This window comes from Podarcis filfolensis (genome assembly GCF_964270895.1).
Source record: "Podarcis filfolensis genome assembly, chromosome: 14".
Classification (NCBI taxonomy): domain Eukaryota; kingdom Metazoa; phylum Chordata; class Lepidosauria; order Squamata; family Lacertidae; genus Podarcis; species Podarcis filfolensis.
The window spans coordinates 4477969-4490158 of record NC_139616.1 but is presented as its reverse complement, the minus strand read 5'-3'; the positions used below and the strand labels follow the sequence as shown (position 1 = coordinate 4490158).

General features: G+C 43.6%; 1 protein-coding gene across 5 annotated transcripts in view; it reads right to left on the bottom strand.

Moving 5' to 3' along the window:
• Positions 1-12190, bottom strand: part of TLN2 (talin 2) — a 171130-nt gene that overhangs the window by 36785 nt on the left and 122155 nt on the right. For all 5 annotated transcript variants that reach the window (XM_083586092.1, XM_083586096.1, XM_083586094.1 and 2 more), the window contains exons 28-35: positions 10660-10779; positions 9790-9987; positions 7816-7955; positions 6718-6811; positions 5341-5430; positions 4368-4490; positions 3715-3858; positions 2267-2428 (exon numbers count right to left, since the gene is read on the bottom strand). In XM_083586092.1, coding sequence (XP_083442218.1) covers positions 2267-2428; positions 3715-3858; positions 4368-4490; positions 5341-5430; positions 6718-6811; positions 7816-7955; positions 9790-9987; positions 10660-10779 — 1071 coding nt within the window. The remainder of the gene's footprint in view (positions 1-2266; positions 2429-3714; positions 3859-4367; positions 4491-5340; positions 5431-6717; positions 6812-7815; positions 7956-9789; positions 9988-10659; positions 10780-12190) is intronic.

Here is a 12190-nt window from a genome sequence, read left to right as displayed (position 1 = left end):
TAAAAGTGTAGGAAAATGGAAAATGAGATCATTTGAAGAAGTTAAGGACTATGTGAATGACTGGCTGCATTATTTTCAAATTAATGAGATGTTCAGAAAAGATTTAAATCAGAGGTGTTTTGCTGACAAAGAATCAAAATTTCAGACAGAAATATTGAATAATGATTATAAGAATTTAGCAAAAATGTATAAGATATTACTGGAATGGTGTACGAAGGATGAGGAGGTAAAATCAGTTATGATCGACTGGGCCAAAGGTATAGGGCATAATATTCAAATGGAGGATTGGGAAACACTTTGGAAAGATGGCTTAAGATTCACTGCATGCACAGTTATAAAAGAAAATGTTATGAAAATGATGTACCGATGGTATGTAACACCTGTGAAGTTAGCAAAAATGTATAAGATAAGCAACAAATGTTGGAAATGTAAAGAAAAAGAAGGTACCTTTTTCATATGTGGTGGGAATGTAAGAAGGTAAAATGCTTTTGGGAAATGATTTATAATGAATTGAAGAAAATGTTGAAATATACATTTGTTAAGAAACCAGAAGCATTTTTACTAGGCATTACAGGTAATGAGATAAATAAGAAAGAAAAGAAGTTATTTTTATATGCAGTGACAGCAGCACGAATATTGATGGCCCAGAAATGGAAACAGGAGGAATTACCTACGATAGAAGAATGGAGAACTAAAGTGATGGATTATGCAGAACTGGACAGAATGACAGGAAGGATCCGGAATCGGCGAGATCAAAGATTTACAGAAGATTGGGAAAAGTTTATCCAATATATGCAAAAACTGAGTGATAATAAAATTACGTTTGTAAGCTTTAAGGAAGCTCTGTGAGGGGAAAGGGTTAAAAGAGCAGAAATGTGTAAAAAGTAACAATAGGAAGGAATGGCAGACAAATTGAGGGAAGTCAAAAAAGAGAAGTAAGATGTAATTAAGATGTATGGAATGTATAAATTTGCTTTTGTATTTGAAAACTAATAAAAATATTATATATATATATATATAATAACTATTGCTTGTCCACTCTGTCAAGGGGGCTCGGGCCATAGCAATGAGCTCCTGGTTGCATTTGGGGTGAAGGCAGGTTCCCTGCTCCGTCGCTACCCCCAAGTGTATTCCCCTATTCTGACTTTCGCATCGTGAGGAATGTCAGTCTGTCCCCCATGGTGGGGGCAGATAGTCGCAACCAATGCCTAAGCAACCACTCACAATTTTGTATTTTAATAAAGTTGTGGCCAAAATTATGCCAAAAATCTTAAACAAAAAATTCTGTGTGACGTGTGAGTTATTGGGGTGGCCCTGGGGACCTCGACACGCAAATGCTGAAGATACATCTCTTTACCCTGGCCTTTGGCAGCTGAGATGTGTGTTTTAAGGACCCATGCTATTCTTGTGAATGCAATATGTTTTAACAGTTTTTAATTCTGGATTTTAAATTGTTGTCACCAGCCTTAAAACCTGCTGGTGAAGGGAGGTGGGTAATAAATTTAATAATACAAATAACATACAGATGAGTGTGAGCAGGGATTTGTTGAGATCCAAGAGACTCTCTAGAAGTATGGCTGGCTCTTTACTTATCTTCACTTTTTAAAAGCCACACAAATAACTCATTTTCATATTTTCAATCAGACAATAATTAGCTACTTTGCTACAAATTGCAGAAGGGATTGAGAAAGATATATTCTAATAACATTACACTTGAGATGTATATTTTCAGGACTCACCTTATTTTTATAATTTTAAGTTTACGTTTTTGTAATTTTAAGTTTTTAATATTGTGTTATTAATGATGTTGCCTGGTACCTTGGGTTACGGGTGGGTTAATAATAATAATAATAATAATAATAATAATAATATGCTCTCTCAAATAAATGTTGGGAAATCCAAACTCTTGAACAGTTTCCTCCTTCCTCATTTTTGAAACCTGCACTTTCCCAAGAGCAAGGTCTTCTTTCTCCTGTAATGAAGACAGGAGGAACCTCCAGACGAAACAACAGAATTAAAATGTAACTCCCTAATCACAAATACATTAGGTTAATTGCATTCTAGCAGTGCAGCTGTTCTCAAGCATTCCAGGAACGAGGCGGATAATGGCTCCCTAAGAGATTCAAAATGGCAGTTCCTCTGTAGGTTGCAAACTCTGTTTTCCCATAGAAGGAGAAACAACTTCTCGTAAATGACTTTTTTTTCTAAGGACCCAGAGATGAACAGTATTTAAGCCTTTGTACAGCGGGGCAGGAGACTCTCATACCTTGATAGTTTTAACCAGGTTGGCAGTGCTGTTTGCCACTTCCTTTGCAGACTGGACAAAGTGCCTCTTTGCAACCGGGTTGGCTGTCTTGGACGAAGCAATGCGGCAGGCATTACACAGCGCAGAAGTGTGCTTTGCCACAATGGTAGCTGCTGATAAGACCTGGAAAACAAAACACACACACATGGCTGAGGGGGCAGAAATAGAACCACAGGCAGGGCCAGCCCTACCATGAGGCAGAGTGAGGCAGCCAATTCAGGCGCAGTTGTGGAGGGGTGGGGAGTGGATAGAGCTGCGTATGCCATGAGGCCTGCCCCTCAGGTGTACAGAGGAGGATGCTGTTCCACTGCCAGTGTCAAAATAGGATTCAACAGTTTGGTGAGCTTTTGCAGGCTCCATCTTTTCCCTTTGCCTCAGGCAGCCAAATGTCTTGGGCTGGCTCAGTGATGGAATGGCTGCTCTGCTAATTCTCCATCTGTGTTCTGAAGCACCGGTGGGTTAGGAAGAAAGGAACCTGAGCTGTTTTGGAAACTGTATTTTGGCCCTACGATGCAGCATAGACAGTAGACACATTTTAAAGAGCCATTTGGTTATTTAAATGTTTGGCAAGATCCTTAGCAGCTGTCAGGCATGGACTGTTTCGGAGCAAACAAAATACAGGTAGGGCTGGTCCAGGTCTCGCTGCTGATTAAAAAAGGGTGCTGAGAGATCTATGGAGATACCAGCAAGCTTTTTTCCTCCTTGTAGTTCAGTCCTATCCATGTCTACTCAGATGTAATGGGGCTCACTCCCAGGTAAGTTGGTAGAGAATTGCTGCTTTGATTATAGATCAAAGTAAGATAAAGAGAAGACACGAATGGCCACTGACATGTTGACAAGAGTTTTTAAAATGTTGGTTGTTCACATGCTTTATATATTTCTGTTAATGACTGAAGGAAATGCATCTTTATATTTACAAAAAAGAGGAAAATGCATTCATTCACCTGTAAAGTACAAACACAGCATTCCCAAACGCAATTCAGTCCAAACACATTTTAAACCTCTTTACTGGTATTCACAAATCCTTATTCTTGCCTCCCCCCCCCAAAAAAAAACATCAGTGAAATAGATACTTGGGAGAGGGGAAAATTTCCTCTGATAAATAAACTAGTGATTTTCTCCATAGGAAATAGTTGTTAATTTTTCTCTGTTATGTAACAGTCAGGAGCAACTGCTTGCTTCCATACTTTAGCAGTAGCAATAGAAATTTTTGTGCTGCAAGCTTAGTAAGAAACAGACCATGCCTTGCATACGGAAGTTCCCAAGTTCACACCCAATTAATATATGAAGTGCACCCCTATTTTCAGGCCACGTGCAACCCAAGACTGCTATTTCTATAAAGGTGGACCTCTTACAGGCTGTGAAGCACGAGCCAGCAAAATGCCTCTGGCAACCTTGATGAAAGTTACCTGGGATGGGCTGCTTCCGGGGTCCACCAAGTTCTGACATGCCATTTGGATAGCTTGATTGGCCCTGGCAAACTGGATAGGATCAACAAGTCCCTGCTGACCGGCCTGGCTGTTGGGATCCGAGATGCCAACCAGGTAAGCGGCCTAGGCAAAAACCAAAGGCATTGTGACTACTCAGAGGTGGTTTTCAAGAAGCACACAATAAACGCCTATTAGTTCACTTGAGATCATGCAAAACCGAGAGTGGAAGGAGAGAGTCATTTTTTCATCCAATGTTCTTCCTAGACAAGGCAGGTCTTGCATTCCAATTACAGGCATGGAAAAATGCAGAGAAGCCATTTAAGCATTATTTGCAAAACTGGCCTAATGCTAATGCCCACAGCTAAAGTCATTCACAGGCAAATCAGCCACTGCTGTGGTCATTCAGTGGGCCAGCAGCAAGGTAGATAACTAGAAGGTTATTTATAAATACATAATAAGCAGTCTAGCAGAAACTCCATCAAGACAAACATTCAAAAAGACCACTGAAGGTCCCTCCATCCTCACACTTTGCAAGCAGTTGAAACACCTTAATGCATTTGCAGAAGCTCAACCACACCGTCACCCACCACTGCAGAAAACCTTGCTTAGTACATTAGTCACCTGAAACTGACCTGAGCTGCTGCTTCAGTGAGGCCACAAAGGGCCTTGGAAGCCACCCCAACACACTCGCCAAAGACTGGAAGGTCCCCTGTCTTGGCATTCTGAGAAATTCCAGCCATCGCCTCTCCCAGAACCTGCGGGGGGGGGAGGGGGGGAGGCAATTCAAGACTTTCAATTCAATCCTTGCTTTAGAAATCACAACACGACTTAATAACCATACACTAATGTTTACTAATACCTCATACTTCTAATAAGCCTGATTTATTAGTATCAATATTTGATAATATGCAATGCTATAAAATGAAAATATTATTTATTCATTCATTTATTTATTTTCTATAGCTCTTCATCAGAGGAATACAGAGTGGTTTACAGTATAAAAACACAAAAATATATAACATAGTAACAAACAAAAACAACACCCCCTACCTAGAAGGCACATCAGACTCAATTCACACACATTATCTGCGTAATACAATCACCTTCCTACTGGTTTTATCTCCACACTGCGAATCAGGAGCAACACCATCAGCTGATTGACAGGTGGGCACCCCCCACCTGCCCAAGTGGCCCACTGAAGATAGGGGGCTGGAAGACATGGGGATCTGGCCTGCTGGCTGGAAAAGGTTCCCCTTCCCTGCTCTAGATTTTTGGAGGTTAGTTTTATGAAGATTAGTTTCACTGCAGGTCCTTTAGCATTGCTGAAGTGTTGTTTTACACTGTTTTTCTATATAGTGCTTTAACAACTATTAGCAGCCTGGACTCTCTTTGGGGAGGGAGGGTGGACTGTACTTTTGACATAACTACTAAAAAAAAAATCTCCTTGTTTTTGGATGTTGGAGAAAGCTGTAGCTCCAGGATTTTGCTCCCCCCCACTCCCCTGCCAGGTGGCTCCAGTACCCCACTTCAGGGAGGGCTAAATATGACTTAGTGCAACTGGTCATGAAACTGAACATGCAGATGGAAAGAAAATATGATGGCTACCTTGGAGTTTTCCATAACGCCTTCAATGCAGTCAAAGTAAGAGAGATCGCTAACAGGTTCGTTGGGGTTTTCCAGCATTTCTTTAACCGTCTGAAAATAAGAGGGGCAATGCAGTCAAAATCCTAGACCATGAAGCCCTTGCTGCACCTTCTTAGGGTGCTTGGGTGAGCTGATTAAGCAAAGCCCTTCTTGGAATGGGAATGAATCCATCTACTGCTTTGAAATGAAAACCAGCTTTTTGTGCCTGGCTTGTTATATTTATTAGAATGTTGAACTGCAATTTTATGGATTGATTTTAGTTTTGTACACTGCTTTGTATGACACCCCCTCCCAATAAAAGCAGCATATGTGTATTTACATAACTTCCCTTCTTTTGTCTGTGTATCTCTGGGTTGGTTGCAGGAAGAAATAAAATTATCACATATGTGGCCAACAATATTAACATTTTTGACACTTTGATCAGGCCCCTTCTCTGGCTGGAAGAATACATGCAAGGAGACTCATATCTTCCAGGCAGTTATCCTGGAAAAACAACTTACTGGCTCACATCAGCCTCCAGTGTGTTACAAGGAATACCTGAAGTTTGTTGAATGTCAACAATCCCAAATGAATCTGGCAAAGTGCATCTGCCCCCAAAGTGGAGAAAAGTAAAGCTAATTTCAGAAATTAACAATAATGCCAACCACTATTGGCATTAACATGTGAATCTGCACATGTGAGTGACAATAAACTGAGAAAAGGCACTGTAATGAATATATAAATATCCAAGAACTTAACAAATAGAATATTTTATCTGTTTCATCAAGGGGGAAGGGCATCAGGGAAACCCAGCCTTGAGTTCCCAGAGGCAGATGGGACAAAAACTCCCAGCAGTCCCAGCAAACATGGTGACCAGAAGTCAGGGATGACGGGACTTGGAGTCCAGCAACATGAGGAGCTCAAGGGTGGGGAAGGTTGATGTCAACAATAGTGTGGCCACTATCACAAATCAATGGAAACAAAACAGTGATCTTTGAATGATACTAGTTGAGAACAAAGCTACGCAGCTAATACAGTTTAGTATTCACTGTCTACGGAAGTAAGAGATGGAAGGTTCCCTGGGTAGTAGCAGTCAAGCTGTGGCAATCGAGCCGTCAAAAAACCATGGCAGCCAAGCTTTGATGTTTTATCACTTGATCCACCAGCACTCTTGTTTAGACAGTTAGCATGGCAGACTCAAGTGCCAGCCTGCTGAGTGTTCAGTCAGCTGACTAGCAAGCAACTCTCCAAGTCCAGATGGGGCAAGATTTGAGGACAGCCAGAAACACCGTTAATCATGAAAGCTTTGCCAGTCATATCACCCAAGAAAAGTGAGCCTGCAGTCAAGTGGAGACCTACCTCCAGTTCCCGGAGAGCGTTGTCACACTCTTTTTGGCCCGGCGCTTGCTGAGTACACAAAGTGATGAGCTGATTTATACTCTCAGTCACAGCCCTAGAAGACAAGAGACATGCACATCTCAGAGACCAACAATGTGGGTAATCAGAGCAGATCACAGGTGGACCTGCTATGAGGTAGCCGGCTTGATTAGAGAAGCAAGTGGCAACCCACCACCACCCTGCCAGAAAAGTTTAAGAAATTAAGATGCATGGTACCCAAGAGCAGCCAAATTATTTTTGAATTGGCAGTAAGAAATCAGTAATTATAAACGACACCCAAAATCAACTGCCTGAGGCATCTGCTTAATTCTGTCTAATGGTAGGGCAGGCTCCAAACAGAGTTCTCAAAATAAGCTAGTAACAGTCTCCTAAAATTCTCCTCCACTAGTAAAACCAAGCAGCCAATTAATAGCAATATCAATTTTTAAAGATAAAACAAACTAGAAAATATCTCTCTAATCCAAGAAACAACCCCCACGACCCAAAGCTGCATCTCTCTAGTAGGAAAAAGGAACAGTTTACAAAAAGCAAGGCAAGGAGGCACAATGCCTGTTTGAGAGGAAAACTGTCCATGGGAGGTTACTGTTTTTATTTGTTACTATGGAATGTATTTTTATGTGTTTATATTGTAAAAAGCCCTGTGATCCTTGGATGAAGGGCGGTATAGAAATTTACCAAATAATAAAAATAAAATTATCCTCAGGGCTACTTCTGTAATGGCACTGCCTCCACTGGCAGGTTTTGTTTTGCACTGTACAGATGGCAGCGGAAGCAAAGCCCCCCTTGATGAACAAAGGTGGCAGGGGGTTCCCAAAGCTGGGGCCATTCAGATGTTTTGAACTACAAATCCCATCAGGCCCAGCCAGTACAATGCTGGGACTGATGGGAGTTGTAGTTCAAAACATTTGAAAGTACCAGCTTATGGAAAGTTGACATACAGAAAGGCCACTTCTAAGGCATGTGGGTCCCATCTAAAACAGATCTATATATTCCCTGATTTCCTTCCTCCCATTTGTTTGATTAGAAGCAGGTGAACTGCACTTCTGCCTTGGCCCTTACCTTGCAGCCGCTGCCAAGAGGTTCTTGGCATTGGGAGCTCCAGGATCCACCGAGAGAGACTTGGCAGCCAGAAGCAACTTGCTGGAAGCCATGGAGATGTTCTTGAGGTTCCCAATGACTTGAATTTGGTCCTCCTTCGTCTGTAAGGCCAAAGAAGCAAATCATGGCATGGATTTAGGGCAAGGGAAGGCAGTGAAGAGGCTAAGCTCTGAGTTACTCTCCATGCAAAGACAAAAGGAGTCGCATCCAAGCCCCTGATGCTTTGACAAGAGGGGGCCTTTGCGGAAAAAGTGGTGGTGGGGGGGAGGGGAGTGCTTTAAAATCAACTTGTTGAACAAGGCAACATGTTTGGCGAGCAGCAGAGAGGGCCGCTCACTCTGCACCACAGGCTACACTGGAAATTATAGCAAGTGCTAAAAGGTCTGCAGCTAATTTGCATGACTTGACTGCAAGGGCTTAATTAGCATCTCATTTCCATGAGCACGACAAGATGTCAAGCGACCATGGGTGGGTGCGCAGCTGTTAATGTTGGCAGGCCTGCTAGACAGGGAAGGGCAGAGCGGTCTTTGCTTAATACACAGGGAGGTTCTGGCCGACTCAGAGCTTGGAGCAGGTGGCCCTGGATAAACCAAGACATACTTTGTCACTCAGCTGCCTGCCCAGACAATAGCAGAGCGAATGAGGGCTGCGCTGATGAAGCAACACCTTTGAGATCTGCAGTGTAGCCTAATGTGGACTGGAGTTATCAAGCAAAGGCAGAGGACAGGCTGGTTACCTTTGCTGAGAAGAACTTTTCCTTGCTGCTGCTGTTCCTTAGGGAAAAGGGTCAGAAAAGGGCAACCAAAATGATCAAGGGGGTGGAGCAACTCCCTATGGGGGAATGTTGCAGCATATGGGACCTTTTAGTTTAGAGAAAAGATGTGTCACGTTTAGAAAGTTATGCATGGCACAGAGAAAGTGAAAAGAGAAACGCTTTTCTCCCTCTCTCATAACATTAGGACTCGTGGACATCCAAAGAGGTTGAATGCTGGAAGATTCGGGACAGGCGCAAAGAACGACTCCTTCATGCAGCCCGTAGTTAATCTATTAGCTAGTAGTTAAAAACTCGCTCCCACAGGAGGCGGTGATGGCCACCAACTTAGATGGCTTTAAAGGAGGATCAGAGAACTTCATGGAGGAGAAGGCTATCAATGGCCACTCGCCCTGTGGCCCTGCCCGGCCCCCACAGTTGGAGGCAGCAATGCTTCTGCATACAAGTTGCTGGAAACTGCAGGAGGGGAGAGGGCTCTGGCACTCAGGTTCGGCTTGCAGGTTTCCCATCTGGCTGGCCACTGTCAGAACAGGAGGCTGGACTTGATGGGCCACTGGTCGGATCCAGCAAGCTCTTCTTAGGTTGTTATAATGGACATGCTGATTCCCTGCTAAGTGATAGTGAACAAGCCAGGGGGATGGGAGTTGGACAGAATGAGATGTGATAGGGGATACACCATGTATAGAATCATAAACACTGTAGGAGGCTTTGGGGGTCATATAGCCCAGTGCAGGAAATTTAGAACTAGAGCATCCTCCACCCCCAACCCCTCTTGCTTCGGGAGAGCCCACCCACCACCTCTCTAGTAAATGGGTCTCTTTGCCTCACTGCTCTGTCAAGAGGTTTCTCTTAATGTTCAACCCAAGTCTAGCTTCCTCCAACATGATCCCATGAGATCTAGTTCTGGAACAGCATCAGAGAACAAAGACTCTGCCTTCTCCTATGTGGCAACCTTCAGGTGCATGGAAAGAGCTATTGTCTTCTCCTCTCCTGTTCCTTTGGACATTCCTTTCATTTCAACGTTTACATCCCACTGTTCCCTTCTGAGGAAAGCTGACAAAGGAGCTGACAAACACCCCACTCCAACAACCATGACCAATCGCTTCCCCCCTCACCGCATCCTGCCCAGCCAGAGAGCAAACTGGTGGAGGAAGACGTCTCACCTGAGCTTGCCCAGCCATTTCAATCCCAGCATCCAGGAACTCGTCAAAGTCTTCACTGAATTTTCCAGAAGCAGCTGCCAGCTCCCCGCTCTGGCCCCGCGTGGCATGGACAACCTCCCCCGCTGACTGGTTGAGGTCAGCTGCAGCCTGGTTGAGTTCACTCTGTGCTTCTTGGAATGATTTTGAACTGGGAGGCAGCTACCAGGCAGGGGTGGGGGAAGAGAAAGAGGGGTTGGGGGTAAGTTACCAATGGCTTTATACACAGTGACCTCAGTGCACGACACTTTGCAAAGTCCCTGCTCCATGGAACTTACAGTCTAAAACTGTAGCACACAGAAGGGATGGAACAGAGGGGAACAATGCAATTGTTTTGGTTATGTGCACCTGGGTTTAGTTACAGTAGGGGACAGGAATTACAGCAGTTCCTGCACCCCAACCTTCCAGATGTTGTTGGCCTCCAATTCCCATCAGCCCCAGCTAGCATTGGCCAATGGCCAGGGATGATGGGAGTTGTAGTAGTCCAGCAACACTGAAAAGGCACCAGGCTGGTTATCCAAGGACTACCCAAGGGTTATGCCAACTGTCCCAAAGTTAGGCCAGGCTGCTCAAACTCTCTTGCAGTGAGCCTTGTGAAAGCTTGGTTATACATGAGGTGGAGTGAGGTGATGGAATGGATGGTGCCAGATCTGTACCACCATCTTACCACAAGTCTACAAGCAAGCAACTCTTTTGAGAGTAATGTTCTGCTTCTTGGAGGTTGCAGTAACCATTTTATGGCAAGCTTTGCATTAAAAACAAAAACAAAAACCTACCACCACCACCTTAACAACAACAACAACAACAACATACAAATATTGAAAAGTATCTCACCGATTCCACAAGCAATTTTTTGCTGGATTCACCAATGCTCTTCAATGCTACATCCACATCCTTTTGGCCAGGAAGGCAGTTCACACAGTTGTTCAAAGAATGGGAGACAGCTTTGGCCACCTTCAGAGGGGAAACATGGCAAAGTTAATTAATTAAATTAATGCTGCCTACAATCTCTGAGCATGTGTGCAGTGCGTACCCCCCAGTACCAGACCCCCACAAGCCAGTAGCCTCAACATTCCAGGAGGATGTGGGAAAGGGACAAATCTTTCAGAGACTTAAATTCTTCCAGAATGATGGTGGAGACACATGGCCAAGAAGACATGACCCCATTGTTAAAACACTGCACTGGCTGCCCACCTATTACCAAGCTAAGTTCAAGGTCATTGCATTAAATTAAATTACAGAGCCCTGAACAACTTAGGTCAGGGTACCTCGGGGACCACCTGAACTCTCATATCCCAGCTCCATTATTGAGATAATCTGCAGGAGCATCGTTGGTTGCTCCCAAAGTTGGTGAAGCTCATTTAACAACAAAAACAAACCAAGCCTTTTGGCATCATCAGCCAATAATCTGTGGAATAATCTGCCAAGAGAGATTCAGCAGATGCCTTCTGTGACAACTTTTAAATTTTATATATATATATATATATATATATATATATATATATATATATATATATGTATAGTGTGTGTATATACATGTTTATAAAAGGGACATAGGTGGTGTTATGGTCTAAATCACTGAGCCCCTTGGGCTTGGCAATCAGAAGATCAGCAGTTCGAATGTGCATGATGGGGTGAGCTCCCATTGCTCTGTCCCAGCTTCTGCCAACCTAGCAGTTCAAAAGTACACCAGTGCAAGTAGATAAATAGGTACAGCTGCGACGGGAAGGTAAACAGTGTTTCCGTGCGCTCTGGCTTCCACCACAATGTCCTGTTGTGCCAGAAGTGGTTTAGTTATGCTGGCCACATGACCAGCGCCCTTGGCCTGAAAAGCGAGATGAGAGCTGCACCCCATAGTAGTCTCTCTCTCTCTCTCTCTCTCTCTCTCTCTCTCTCTCTCTCTCTCTCTCTCCTTGGAGGCTGAACCAGAAACTGAGTTCCTTCTCAGCTAGTGAACCTGTAGGCAGGGGCTGTCTGGCTGTCTTCATCCATCGGGTATAAAAAATCTTTTAAATGAATAATAATCAAAGTAGGTCGTGGTACTCGCATCTCAGATAGGCATCAGCAGTCAGAAATCCCTGCTGTCATGTTGCTTACAATCTGAATTTTGACAACGGAGGAGAGGCAAAGGGCAGGAGAGAACAATGCAGAAGCCACACGGCACCCAGATGGACAGAGGAAGGAGCATTTCATTGGAGCAGATTTTCAAGCCAACTGACCTAATTTGCAGCCCTTGGACTAATATATGAATCAGAACACAATTCTCCTTTGATTTTCACACTTCTCTGAATTTTGCAATGCATTTCTTAGCTCAAAAAGATATTAATTTGGGTTAACACCCCTACCATATTGTATGGTAAAGTAC